At 39.6% G+C, this 14,170-nt stretch overlaps 3 protein-coding genes and 4 non-coding genes across 7 annotated transcripts; 3 read left to right on the forward strand and 4 right to left on the reverse strand.

Annotated features, from left to right (window-relative positions):
- Positions 1–2,137: 2,137 nt before the first annotated feature.
- Positions 2,138–7,880, forward strand: T28D6.4 (Nephrocystin 3-like N-terminal domain-containing protein). The gene is made up of 7 exons (NM_067060.8): positions 2,138–2,331; positions 2,938–3,540; positions 3,601–4,101; positions 4,589–5,072; positions 5,584–6,053; positions 6,600–7,055; positions 7,417–7,880. The coding sequence occupies exons 1-7, from the start codon at positions 2,170–2,172 to the stop codon at positions 7,714–7,716; spliced, it is 2,976 nt and encodes a 991-aa protein (NP_499461.1). The 5' UTR covers positions 2,138–2,169; the 3' UTR covers positions 7,717–7,880.
- T28D6.14 lies at positions 4,246–4,468 on the reverse strand. The gene has a single exon (NR_052734.1). It is a non-coding gene; the product is annotated as an Unclassified non-coding RNA T28D6.14 (non-coding RNA).
- A 555-nt stretch (positions 7,881–8,435) lies between the features above and the next one.
- pugs-8 (Cystatin domain-containing protein) lies at positions 8,436–10,117 on the forward strand. Its single transcript, NM_067061.8, has 3 exons — positions 8,436–8,555; positions 9,701–9,913; positions 9,966–10,117. Exons 1-3 carry the CDS (start codon positions 8,472–8,474, stop codon positions 10,029–10,031), a joined length of 363 nt encoding a protein of 120 aa, NP_499462.1. The 5' UTR covers positions 8,436–8,471; the 3' UTR covers positions 10,032–10,117.
- On the reverse strand, positions 10,033–13,470 carry tba-7 (Tubulin alpha chain). The gene is made up of 5 exons (NM_067062.7): positions 13,241–13,470; positions 12,701–13,002; positions 12,477–12,647; positions 11,032–11,546; positions 10,033–10,245 (listed from the first exon to the last, which is right to left on the reverse strand). The coding sequence occupies exons 1-5, from the start codon at positions 13,455–13,457 to the stop codon at positions 10,116–10,118; spliced, it is 1,335 nt and encodes a 444-aa protein (NP_499463.1). The 5' UTR covers positions 13,458–13,470; the 3' UTR covers positions 10,033–10,115.
- T28D6.15 lies at positions 12,986–13,171 on the reverse strand. Its single transcript, NR_052735.1, has one exon. It is a non-coding gene; the product is annotated as an Unclassified non-coding RNA T28D6.15 (non-coding RNA).
- T28D6.10 lies at positions 13,039–13,106 on the reverse strand. Its single transcript, NR_052736.1, has one exon. It is a non-coding gene; the product is annotated as an Unclassified non-coding RNA T28D6.10 (non-coding RNA).
- T28D6.13 lies at positions 13,137–13,212 on the forward strand. Its single transcript, NR_052737.1, has one exon. It is a non-coding gene; the product is annotated as an Unclassified non-coding RNA T28D6.13 (non-coding RNA).
- Positions 13,471–14,170: the final 700 nt, after the last annotated feature.

Here is a 14,170-nt window from a genome sequence, read left to right on the forward strand (position 1 = left end):
ACAATGTTTCAATTTTAATTTTACAATTCTGCTTCAAACTTTTCCACTAAACTTAAGGAAATTTCAAATTTTAACCGTCACCTAAACACCATTACATGGTAATTAACACAATCTCATTTCTCTCTCCAAAATGGATAATAACAATAAAATAGATACCCCCGCCTCCCTAATTGGGTTAGTTATGCTCGCGGAGCCAACAAGCCCTCATTTGTGAGCATATTTGTCAACCTTTCAAATTTTCCGCTCACCTAACGACGACATATCAATTTCTTTTCAACTAAATGTTTATTCTTCAATTTTGTTTATTAGACACCCTCGTCCTTCCGAGAAAAATAAATATAATGGGAAAATTATGCAATTTCCGGAATTTTTACTTGTTCAGGTAGGTGGGCTTGAGAAAAGGTATAATAAAAAAATTTCTGAACATTGAAAATCCGGAAAAATTGGAAAATTAGTTCAGTTCCAAAGTTTCTGGCACCTTTAGAAACTTTTTGAAATTTTTTTTTTGGAATTTTTTTGGAAGTTTTAGTAAGTAATATTTTTGCAATTTTGGTATAATTTCGGCAGTTTTTGTTCCTTACAATTAGCAGCAATGCAGTTAATTTTTGGCATTTTAAGTGCAATTTTAGTGCTTTTTTTGGCAATTTTTGTAACTTTTTGACAATTTCTGGTGCATTTTTAGCACCATCGTAATCTTAGACAATTTTCAGTAACTTAAAAAATATTTCGGAGAATTAAAACGCTTTTTAATGTGGATTTTGAAAGTTTCCTACAAACACTGAAATTTGGCATTTTTGGAATATACCAACTAATAAGAAAAATTGACACTACCTCTCCTACGACACTTCTGCCTATTCCCCCTATTAATTAACTGTTCATATTCCCAGATCATTATAATCCCATTCCTTCCCCTCTCTTGCATACTTTTGTAGTATTGTCCTTGTTTCTCCTCTTCAATCTCCCGTCCTTCATCCGGGGAGGATATGTCCTACTTTTTCGAGAATTAGAGAGAGACGGAAACTGGTAATTTTAATGTGCTCGGTAGTGGTGGTGGGTTGTTGGAAGTTAACTATTTGAATGGTTTAAGTTTTTATGGATTAGTCGAAGTGTAGGTTATTGTCAACTTATAATATTAGTTGGTAAATGCCAAAACTACGCGTTTTGTGTTTTTTTTCTTATGTAGATTTGTGTTGAGCAAAAGGTGTTGTCAATTTACGTAAGTAATTTTATTGACACCCTTCTAGCTGGTAGCAATCAAATAAGGGGTCTTGGCAAGTACCTAATCATATACCAATTGACCCATATGTCACCATGAAATATTACTCTCTCTCTCTCTCTCTCTCTCTCTTTCTCTTCAACTAATCTACTAACTAATCCAGTTAATCTATAGGAGTTTGATTAGTATTTTTTGTTTTTGTTCACTCTACTTTACTTTTATTCTAAAAAAATCATTAATTTGATATTTTGACATTTACCAATAAATATTAATATTTCAAGCTGACAATTTCTCTAAATCTAGTTCTAGAAGTCATTACTAATTATTATCATAAGTTAAGAGTGCATCTGTTTTTTTTTGAAGTTTTGATAATCTCATATTATAGTACAAGTTGCAATTATCTCTAGGTCCAATGAAGATTTTTGTAGCATTTTCCGGCATTTTTCAAGGTATAAGAGGTGAAAATCAGATTAACTTTTCGACATTTTTGAATTTTTGTTGAAATTTCTGGTGTTCACTACAGAATATCATAAGTTGACCACTATGTCTACAGATCAGTTTTTGAAAATTATCAACTATACCCTATACCCTTTGCATACCCCTGAACCCAATTTTCTCACGTAAATCTACATAAAAAGAGACACTCAATGCTCCAAATGTTTGCTCTTCCTCCCTTCATTTCATTGTGCTCTCCTGTTACGGATGGGGTGCTCTTGTGCTCATCCACTGGCTCAACCGAAGGGGAAGCTCCAGATGACATGTCAATTTTGTTTCCGTCAGGCCGAGAGCCGCTTTTCCTTGATTTATGGGTTTTTGAGGAAGGAGCCCGGGTGCCGAGAAATGAATAGATTGGATTTGACTTTTAGCCCTCTTTACTTTACGTTAACAATTTACTCTATTTTTCTAATACACTTTTTTCAGAATATTCCCCTCACCAATCAAATGCTCAAGTAATGCGCCAACCATTAAGCCACGGAGCCCATGGTGCTCCGTTGGATGGAGCACCCAGAAATGTGGCAATGAGCAAGTTTTTGGAATGGTTTCAGCAGGCAAATTCTAGACGGCTGGAAATTATTGGAAAAGAGCATTCCGGAAAAACTTGGTTTGCACGGAAAGTGAGTTTTGAATAAAAATTAGGCTTAGGCCTAGCATAGGCTTACTATTAGACTTAGACTCAGGCTTAGGCTTAGGCTTTTTAGGCATAGGCTCGATTTTTTGAATGTTCGAGAAAATGCCCAAAATTGCTACGAAAATTTTTTTCTCGAAATTTACTGAAAATTTTACTTTCGTTTTTCTCAAAACCAAATTATGCTCTGTTGTTTAACCAGTATTGTCCGGTAAATCGTAGTTGCAAAATGATGCCTTGAGGCCTATTGAATGACCCTTGAAAAGGCGATGGAGCATGTGTCAAGGAGTGAGAAGTATTAATGCACATATGGGTACTTGAGAGAGAGGAGCATTATGGCTAGGGAGTTTGGGGGAGTATCGTGTGGTACAGGGAGCCCATAGAATGTCGGCTGCTCTAGAAATTCGCATAATAAAATGTTTTACTTTTTTTTTTCGAGCGGCCGACATCCTGCAGGCCAGGAATTCATTAGACTCAATGAGAGTCCCGTAAGATGTTAGCTGCTAGTTACCATAAGATTAATTATCCACCTGCTTTACAGTAGATCTACAGTACCCCTACCTCACTTCAATAATCCTACAACACCTAATTCCAGCTCTCCGAAGTGTCCGAATGCGTTGCCTCACACTTCTGCAGTCACGACGAGCCTCAATCCTCGGAGCCCCCTACCGTAATCCGATCTCTCGGAGAGCAACTGATGCGTCGATTCCCTAATCTCGTCTTACCCCGCTTAACTACAGTAACCCTTCTAGAGGATACGGTATCCGCTCTCGACCATTTTCTGCGTCTTCCCCTCGAGACCATGCCTTCCACATCGAAGCCAGTTTTCTTGGTGATAGATAGTGTGGAGGACGAGGAGACGCAGGTGCTGGTGGAGATGCTCGTTGAGATTCTGCCACCATGGATTCAAATTGTGACCACGTCACGAGACCGGACCAATTCTGAAACTGAGCTCCTCGAGCTCCATATCGACTCGGACTTTGACAAATTCATTCGCTTGAAACTCCCGCACTGCCACGTGGAAGAGGTCCGTGAAGCGTCAGACGGTTCGTGGTTCTACGTGGAGCAACTGGCGAGAGCTGTGGAACTTGGCATGGTGCCAAGTGATATGGTACCGCCGATTGGGGTAGAGAAGATGATGCACTTAGTGGCGAGAAGTCTACCGAGGAGTTTTGCGGATATTGTTCGACTGGCTAAGGTGAATTTTTAGATTGGATTATAAAAAAATATTACATTAATATATCTTAAAATTTTCCAGACCAGCCGTAACCGACCGACACGCCAGCAGCTGCTCGCCGTTTCCCAGATGCTCGTTTCCCGAGATATATCAGTTCTGGAAAAGGACATTCGCATTATCACTTCTCTTATCGGAACAGCTTCATCTGAAAATCCATCTGAAATATTCCACGTGCCGGATATCTGGTTCCAGTTGATCGGCGAGGAAAACTTCCGTTGTCATACTGCGTGGGCAGAGCACTATAAGACGAAAAGACGAAAGAGTGCTCAGGATATTTGTGAGCTCGCTTATCACCTTTCTCACTCTACAACAAATCCTTTGAATGCTGTGAAGACTCTGCAAAGCGTCGGAGCCGGGAATTTAGTTCTCCGGTGCCATGTTATCGATCTACCAACGACGGCACTTTTAAAATCAGCTGGAGCAAGAATGGAGGAAAATAATTATGACGTAGTGTATGCTTGTTCTGTTGGAGATGTCAGCTACCTGGATGCAATTCTTCGGGAGATGAAGCCGGTGCCTATGGTAAGATTTTTTTTTATTTCTGGCAGCCGACGTAATACAATATTTTTGGATTTTGCGCCAAAATTTTATGAAAAAATAATTTTTCCCTGCTGAAAAATGTTTAAAAAATTGAATTTCGCACCAAATTAGTTTTTAAATTTAAAAATTTCGCGGTAAAATTAAAGCTTGAATTTGATTTTCGCGTCGTAGCTTCTTAAAAAATAACCTTGAATTTGCGACCGAAAAATTTTGAAAAAAAAGCTGGTAGAAGTTCAACCTTTGTTCAGTGAAAAGTGAAAAGTAATAGCAGCCGACGTCTCACGGGTTGAACCCCCTCAACCATTTTGGTTGGCGAGGTCCCGTTAGTTGTCGGTTGCGATGATATGTTTCGAAATGTTTTCGAAATATCGCAGCCGACAACAAACGGGTTGGAGTCTCATTTGACCCGTACAATGTCGGTTGCTCTACTAAATCTAATCCTAATATTTTCAATCAATTTATCTTCCAGGACATCTGCTTCGGCCTGCTCACCGCCGCGGCCAGAGGAAACATTGAAATGTGCAGATTTCTGGCCGATCACTTCCCCCATCTCGTCGCTTCCTCCTGCTGCGGAGAATGGAATGCATTGAGAAGTGCCGCCTGTTACGGACAACTCGAGATCCTTCACCTTCTTCTAGAGAAAGGTGTCGACGTTGATGAATGTGGTCACAGTGATCGAACGGCTCTCCGAGCAGCCGCCTGGTCTGGCCAGCTCGCCGCAGTTCAGCTTCTCCTGCAAACCGGCGCTGAAGTTGATCGGAGGGATTCTGAGCAGCGAACCGCACTGATGGCAGCAGCATTCATGTGTCATAAGGATGTGGTGTCAGTTATTATTCAGTATGGAGCTGATGTAAATGCCATCGACAAATCCGGAGCCACCGCGTTGCACTTGAATCTTTCAAATGGCTCGAAACAAGAAGAAAACTCTGAAACAACAAAATTGCTGTTAGAACGTAAGGATTTTTAGCCTCGTCCCATTTTTTCTTTTTCAAAAAAAAATTTGACGGGAATTTCTAATTTTTAAAGATTTTTTCTATCGGGAATCAACAATTGTTTTTGGAAAAAGAGAAGTTCAAATTTTTGAGATACTATAGCGGAAAATTGAAATTTGTGGTCAAAAATTTTCCGGAAAATTATAATTTTTTAACAAAATTTTTGGCGGGGAATTCAAATTTTTTGAGAAAAAAATTGGGGGAAATTCAAATTTACGGAGAAAAATTTTCCTGAAAATTCCAGTATTTAAACATAATTTTTGGCGAGGAATTCCAATTTTAGAGAACATATTTGGGGGAAATCCAATTTTTCCCAGAACAAGTTTTGCGAAAAGTTCAAATCATTGAGATATTTTAGCGGATAATTGAAATTTTTTGGTCCAAAATTTTTATAGGAAATTTGGGAGTTTTCAGGATGTTCCAAAAACTTAAAAAAAAAATATTTTTTACAATCTACAATAAAATCTTACAGACAACGCGGACTGTAAAATTGAAGATGCCAACGGCCGCGTGGCCCTGCACCTGGCCGCCTACCACGGGGACCCCTGCCTCCAATTGATTCTTGAGAAGCACCCCATAGTTGACGTCATGGATAATATGGGACAAACTCCATTGATGTTAGCTGCTAGTCAAGGTCAATTGGAAGCTGTTCAGTTTTTGACAAAAACCGCCAAAGCAGACGTAGATGCTATCGATAACAATGGGCGAACTGCTCTTCAATGGGCGGCTATTAATGGTCACCCGGAGGTGGTAGAGTTCTTGTGCTCAGTTGGATCGGATGAGGGACATAAGGATAATGATGGTGCAGTGGCTCTACACTATGCTGTTACCCATGATCATGTGGAGCTGGTAAAGCATTTGACGAATCAGCATACGGTAGAGGCAAAGGATCGATATGGACAACATCCGATGATGATTGCGGCGGCTAATGGAAATTTGAAGGTAGGAAAATCGAATAAAATTGTTTATAGAAAATTCAAAAATTTAAAAAAAATTGCAATTTTGGGGGCCAAGTTCAAAATATTAAAAAAAAAATTAAAATCAAAGTTCCAGAAAACTTGTAAAAATTAGGTTCGAAAAAGTTTTTTATTTTTCGAATTTATGCTCGATAAAACGATAAAATGCTGCAATTTATTTTCAAAAAAAAACACATTCTAAAATTAATCCAAAAAATTTGGCGCGGAATTAAAAACTATAATAAAACTTGTTGCAAAAATTTGAACATGTTAAAAAATATTCTAAGAAATTCAAAAAATTGTTTATAGCTTTCGAAAGCACGTGGTGTCAGGCTGTCCCATTACGGTTTGATCTACAAAAAGGCGGGAATTTTTCGCCCTAAAAATGTGACGTCAGCACGTTCTTAACCATGCGAAATCAGTTGAGAACTCTGCGTCTCGTCTCCCGCATTTTTTTGTAGATCTACGTAGATCAAGCCGAAATAAGGCCTCTTGCTCTGTAAGGTCACCAAACAACAATGTATCTTTTCAGGTCCTGGAGTACCTAATGGGGATCTCCGACATAATCAACCAACCTGACCACGAAGGTCGCACTGCCTTATCCCTCGCCTCAATGGCAGCTCATACCTCAATAATCGACTTGATATCCCCTCGCATCACTGATTGGAGCCAACGGGACCACGATGGCACCCCACTAGCCCACACCCTAATCCTCTCCAATCTGATCTTCGTGGCCGAGGTTTATCTAGGCCATGGTGCCAACTCATCCGACTCGGATGCTCATGGCCGAACTTGTGTACACGTGGTCGCTTCGACGAATGACGTGGCGGCAGCGAAAATGCTGAAGAGGATTGGTGGAGTAAATTTTGAGGCAGTTGATAGAGGTGGGCGTACAGCTTTGATGACTGCAGTTTGGGCGAAACACGTGGCGATTTCGGTGTTCTTGTTGGATAGTTGTGGAGTTGACCCGAATCGAACGGATCGACAGGTATGTTAACTCACTAGTCCTACAGTACCCTAAACTACAGTAGTCTTAACCTACTGGCCGTAGTTCTACAGTAACCCTAAGATATCGTAACCCATAAACTATAGTTTGCTTAGCCTAAAACAATCATGTCCAACTAAATAAGGATCATGTATACAATACCAGTATCCTACCATATTATCACAGAGTCGCTAGAGTATAGTATCCTCTGCTTACTGCAATCCTTCAGTACCCCTGAGCTACAGTAGCCATTATTGTATAACAGAACTGCTAGAAAATAGTAACCTTAATCCTACAGTAGCCTAAGGTACTGTTACCAACAGTAAACCTATCATTCTAGATAAGATACAGTACCAATTTCCAGGGTGCCACTGCTCTCTCCATTGCCGCGCAAATCGGCGACCGCGATCTTGTCAACCTGCTCCTCAAATTTGGCGCCGAACCAGAGATCAAAGACTCTATGGGACGAACCGCCATGGATGTGGCCATGATTTCTGGCAACGAGCCAATAGTTTCTCTGCTCCAATCTGTAAATGGCTCATCCGGATCATCTGGAATTGGCTCAAGTGTCCCCAATAGCCCACTCGACGCCAGTAAACAGCGTATCCTGAAAGCCACATCATCACTGAGAATGCCTCATAGAATTGATAATAATAATCATTGATCTCATATTTTCTTTGCTGAAAAAATAGTTTTTTTTTGGAATTTGATCTTTATTAACCGGTGCTTTTTTGTATGTCATTAACTCGGTCACAGTTTTTTTTCGAATTTTTACCCAAAATCTTTCTCATATTGTCAGTATTATTATTGAAAATTAATAATAAACATTCACTGAAAGCTAAAAAAAAAGTAACATTTTCAATTCTCGCAATTTGCCGATTTGCCGGAAATTTCAATTTCGGCAATTTGTCGAAAATTTCAATTCCCACAATTTGCCGCTTGGCCGGAAATTTTCAATTCTGGCAATTTGCCGGTTTGCCGTTCCTCAACAAGAAACCTGACTCTATCCAATTTCCTCCAAAACTACAACCAACGGTCACTCCCATTAAGAAACCCCATTCAGACCGTTAGTTTCAATAAACCTGCGACCAAAAAATGAAAAACCGTAACCGGTTTCCACCAAATGGAGCTCATCTGAAGCTAATTAACTGGAAGAAAAAAAAATTGAAAAGAGACAGCGTTAAAGACAACGTTCTAATATGATAAGAGACAGATATGAGCTAGTTTAGAACACTGGCGCCAGCAGCAGCAACCGGAGGAGAAGGAAGAGAAAAGTTTCCGTTTTTTTCTTGTCTTCAAATTAAACGGTTTCGATCTTTCGTCTGACCTGACCTGAAAGAAGGGTCTTGTCCATATAAAAAGGAACTTTTGATGGCCAAATGCGCTCAGTTTTTTGTGTCAGTCCAAAACTACTTAAAAATGTTCAAGATCCTCCTAGCCCTTTGCATTGTTGGATGCTCATTTGCTGCACCAATTCATGGAGATGTTGACGATGAGCTTTTGGTGAGAATTTGATTTTTTTTTGGTTTTTTTTTCGTAACATTTGCCCACCGCCACCATTTATAGGTCATAGAAGTTTGCTTAGTTTTGCTTTGAACACTTATAACTTCCTGAATAATCACGATACCAAAGAATTGTCAACTGAAAAAATGTAGCAAATTTTATTTTCTACAATTTTCTAGTTGACAACTTTTTTGTACCTTATTTTCCTGTTTAGATAGACACGCTAGAAGTTTGCTGACTGTAAGAGGAACGCGTATAGCTTGGAAAATTCATAGGCTATGAAAAAGATGTCAACTAACAAATAGTGGTGCTGTGAGGGTACGGTAGGATTACTGTAGGAGTGATGTATGGGTACTGTAGGGGTACTGTAGGATAGCTGTAGGATTACTGTAGTGGTACTGTAGGAGCAATGTAGGGTGTTCATAGAATTACTGTAGGATTACTGTAGTTGTACTCTGAGGAGGGGGGTACGGTAGGAGTGCTGTAGGATTACTGTAGGAAAACTGTAGGACTAAATGTAGGAGTACGGTGGGGGAGTAGGGGAACTGTAGGATCACTTTTGGAGCAATGCAGGGTGGCCATAGGATTACTGTAGGGTTACTGTAGGATTACAGTAATAGTACTGTAGAAATACTGTAGGAGTACTTTACGGGTAGTGCAGGGTTACTGTAGGATTTTTGTAGGGCTACTGTAGGGGCTACTGTAGGATTACAGTAATTATTGTGTAGGGATACTGTAATAGTACTGTAGAAATACTGTAAGAGTACTGTAGGATTAATGCAGAGGCACTGTAGGGAGAGCTAGTGGTACTGTAGTGGTGCTACAAGATTACTGTAGTTGTACTGTAGGGTTACTGTATTTTTGGTTTTTTTTTGAAATAAGTCTCAGAATTTTTTTTGGCTGGCGGTTCCTTAAAACGGGTATACCTTGGCGAGTTCGTAAGCCATCAAAAAGTTGCCAGCGGGTAAAATGTAGCAAATTTCATTTTCCACCACTTTTTAGTTGACAACTTTTTGGTATTTCGCTCTCCCGCTTAGGTACAAGCTTTTGAAATTTGCAGACTGAAAGCTAACTTACCCCTGTTACAATTTAAAAATTCTTGTAACTCGGAAAATAAGCAAACTTTAAAAATTTGTCTTCTACAGGGCCTCGCTTGGGAAGCCGCCGCCACCAGCGTCAACAACGGCAACCGCGGGAAGTTCTGGGTACCCATCGAGATCCAGAGCTCGGATAAAAATGGAGCAGTAACAAATCTCGTCGTGGTATTCCAAGAGTCGTGGTGCAGTGTTGAGGAGGGAAATGATCTCGAGGATGTGTGCGAATCTATGTGCCCAGTATATTATGGAGGAGCTAAGGCTGTGAGTTTTATTTTTATGGAGAGCTCTTAGATTTTAAGCTTCGGAATTTCAGACATATCGTGTCACGGCTACCGAATCCAACGGGGGAAGTGATTTCGAATCTGTTAGAATTGAATAGAAAATGCTTTAATCTATCTTTTGTCAGTTAATTTGTACATAATCAATAATCACCTAATAGCTTTCCAATAAAAAGTTTTATTTTTCAATACTCATCATCCCCATTATCATTAGCATCGGAATCCGCGCCAACCTCCTCATAATCCTTCTCCAAAGCAGCCAGATCTTCACGTGCCTCGGAGAACTCGCCTTCCTCCATTCCCTCGCCAACGTACCTGGAACAAAGAGGTGTTTTGACAAAGAGGTGTTTCGACATTTTACGGGTCATGCACTGGGCTGCTGGGCAGCCGACATTAAATAGAAGCGCGTATCTCAGCTTTGGTCTTGTAAAACCCTATGTAACTCCACGATGAGCAGAGCTATCAAAAAGTTGCAAACTTGAGAAATATTTAGAATTTAATTTTCTTCATTTTGCTAGTTGACAACTTTTTGCTAACTCTATTCTGAGCTGTTAATTGCGGTTTGAAGTTGAGGCATCACTCCCACAGCTCCCTCATGCTTTCTCTAACTTCAAACTTGCTTAACTCGACAGTGAAAAACGTTATCAAAAAATGGTCAACTAACAAAATGTTTAAAATTAAATTTTCTCTATTTTGCTAGTTAACAACTTTTTGATAACTTTATTCTCAGCTGAGTTATAAACGTTTGAAGTTACGGCAACACTTCCGCAGTTTTGTCTAACTTCAAACTTGGTTAACTCCGCGGTGAAGAAAGTTATCAAAAAAATTTCAATTAAGAAAATATTTAAAATTAAATTTTCTATAATTTGCTAGTTGACAACATTTTGCTAATTCTATTCTCAGCTGTGTTATGATAGTTTGAAGTTGAGGCAACACTTCCGCAGTTTTGTCTAACTTCAAACTTGGTTAACTCAGCGGTGAAGAACGCTATCAAAAAATTGTCAACTAACAAAATATTTAAAATTAAATTTTCTATATTTTGCTAGTTGACAACATTTTGCTAATTCTATTCTTAGCTGAACTATGAACGTTTGAACTCACCAATGCACAAAAGCTCTCTTGGCATACATCAAATCAAACTTATAGTCCAATCTCTGCCACGCCTCCGCAATTGCCGTAGTATTCGACAACATACATACCGCCCGTGGAACCTTTGCCATATCCCCACCCGGGATTACTGTAGGCGGCTGATAGTTCAATCCAACTTTAAACCCAGTCGGACACCAGTCCACAAACTGCACGGATCTCTGAGTTTTGATCGATTTTATCGCAGCCGACACATCCTTCGGCACAACGTCTCCACGATACAGTAAACATACAGCCATATACTTCCCGTGCTTCGGGTCACATTTTACCATTTGATTTGAGGCTTCAAAGCAGCTTTTCGTTATCTCATCAACTGATAGGAACTCGTGGTGGGCTGAAGAGATCAGTGGATTGTAGGCGACAAGGGGGAAGTGGATTCTCGGGTAGGGGACCAGATTGGTTTGAAATTCGTTTAAATCCACGTTGAGAGCACCGTCAAAGCGTAGAGATGCCGTGATGGAGGAGACTACCTGGAAATTTTTTTATTATTTTCATAAAAAATTCGTTTTTTTAGTTAAAAGTACTGTGGGTTACTATAGTGGTACTATAGCAGTACTGTAGGATTACTGTAGGGGTGCTACAAGAGTTCCGTATGGGTACTGTAGGATTGTTGCAGGGTTACTGTAGGGCTACTGTATGATTAATGTAGGGGAGCTGTAGGGTGGCTATGTCCTAGGAGGTAGGAGGACAAGGAAATAAGGCCAAATATTTATTTATGAATAAGAAGAAGGGGGGAAACAATAGTGTATATATTAAGGGATCAGTAAGGGGTGGAGGGTCCAGAAAGGATGGTAGGGGATTCTACATCTAGAACCGGTTGATGCTTGAACCATGTTATATGCACAGTATAGCGTCTTATATACCATACGTACAAATCGAATTATGCTAATGTTGGGGGCGAAGGTGGTAATGTGATGGGAACGAAGGGAATATTGTTTCCCTATGACTAATAGAAGATCAGAAATCATAATCAAAGAGCAAGCGATTTGACAGGCTATAGGGGAATCGTAGGATTACTGTAGTGGTTATGTAGTAGTAGAACTGCAATGATACTGTAGGAGTACTGTAGTGGTACTGTAGTAGTACTGCATAAGTATTGTAGTGATATAGTAGGACTACGGTAGTGGTACTGTATGAGTACTGTAGGAGTACTTTAGGGGCACTGTAGTGGTACTGTAATAGTGTTTCCGGAATACTGTATCAGTGTTGTAGGAATACTGTAGGACTGTTGTTATGATACTGTAGGGGTACTTTAGGATTACTGTAGTGGTACTGTAGGAGAACTGTTGGAGTACGGTAGGATTACTGTATTTTTCAAACGTTTTAAAAAGCTGACTTTTCGAAGGCGTCTCAGCAAAATTTTTTCAACTAAAACAAAAAAATTTGAATCCCCTCCAAACCTGAGAAATAATTCGATTCAAATTATTGTACGTTGGCCGCGAGACCCGCAAATTCCTCCGGCAGATATCATAAATCGCCTCGTTATCAACCATAAATGAGCAATCTGAGTGCTCCAAAGTGGTGTGAGTTGTCAGAATTGAGTTATAGGGCTCTACGACAGAGGTGGAGATCTAAAAAAAAAAATTTAAATTGATATTCAATTTTTAAATTAAAATAGTTTAACCTGTGGAGCCGGGTAGATCGAAAATTCGAGCTTGCTCTTTTTGCCGTACTCCGCGGAGAGTCTCTCCATAAGCATAGAGGTAAATCCACTGCCAGTACCTCCACCAAATGAATGGAACACAAAGAATCCTTGTAATCCTTCGCAGTTATTCGCGAGTCTTCTGATTCTGTCCAGAGTAGTGTCGATGATCTCTTTACCCACTGTATAGTGGCCACGGGCGTAGTTATTTGCGGCGTCCTCTTTGCCAGTGAGCATTTGCTCTGGGTGGAACAACTTTTTATAGGCTCCCGTGCGGATTTCGTCTGGAAATTGAAAAATTAGGGGAAAATTTCAACAAAAAACCTCGGAAAGACTAATCATGCTAGCACGGATATCTTCAGGACATGGGTTTGTGTCTTCATTGGTTTTGAACCAGTGACCTTCAGAGTGGCAGGCAAACACACTGCCACTCGGCCACGCGTGCATCACCGCCGGCGCTCAGTAAGTGTATACTTGAAGAGTGGGGGTTACATGAATGAAGGGTAAAGAAAAATTGCATACCGACAACAGTTGGCTCCAAATCCACAAAAATCGAGCGTGGCACGTGTCTACCGTATCCAGTGTCCGAGAAAAAAGTGCCCAGAGAGCCGGAGTTCCCGTCGGGCTCCATCGATGTCCCATCTGGGAGAATTCCGTGCTCCAAGCAGTAAAGCTCCCAGCAAGCGTTTCCGATTTGAACTCCCGCCTGCCCCACGTGGATTGAGATTACTTCTCTCATAGTTCACTGTACTGTAAAAAACTAGATTAACTATAAGTTAAAAAAAAACTAAACGATCAACAGAAATTTCGCAATAGGAATTGCAAAATTTCAAAATTTCAAAATAAAATTTTTTTAAACCTTAACTTTTTGAAAGCACATATCTCGCTAATCCTTAAAGCTAGAAAAAAAAATTGCAACATACAATTTGTAGAAAAATTTCTTATCTACATTTCCCTAGTTGACAACTTTTTGATATCTCTCATTCCTACAAAGATACAAGCATTTGTAGCAAATAACCAGTGACGCTTATGTACTACAACTTTACACGGTTGCAACTTGCCAACCACAACAGTTACTAAAAAATTGTTAACTAACAAAATATAGCAAATGAAATTTTCTACAATTTATCAGTTGACAAAATTATTCTAGCATTCATGCAAAGATACAAGCTGCCAAAAAATCTAAGCCAAAATTTCAAAATTTTGCTTAAAACGAGTTGGAATTCAATTTTTTCGAAAACGAGAATGCCAAAAAAAGGAGTTTCATATAAAGATGTTTCATAATATTTAAGCACTGATAAGAAAAAGAGCAAACAAACATAATAAAACGTTTTTGGCGGTCTGTCAATGCGAAAAAGTGATGATGAGAAAATGATAAAACTACGGAAAAAGGTAAGCAGGAGAAGAAAAATTCGGAAGTTTTCGGAAAATCAATAATATCCAGTGTGTGTG

Source organism: Caenorhabditis elegans, chromosome III (genome assembly GCF_000002985.6).
Source record: "Caenorhabditis elegans chromosome III".
Classification (NCBI taxonomy): domain Eukaryota; kingdom Metazoa; phylum Nematoda; class Chromadorea; order Rhabditida; family Rhabditidae; genus Caenorhabditis; species Caenorhabditis elegans.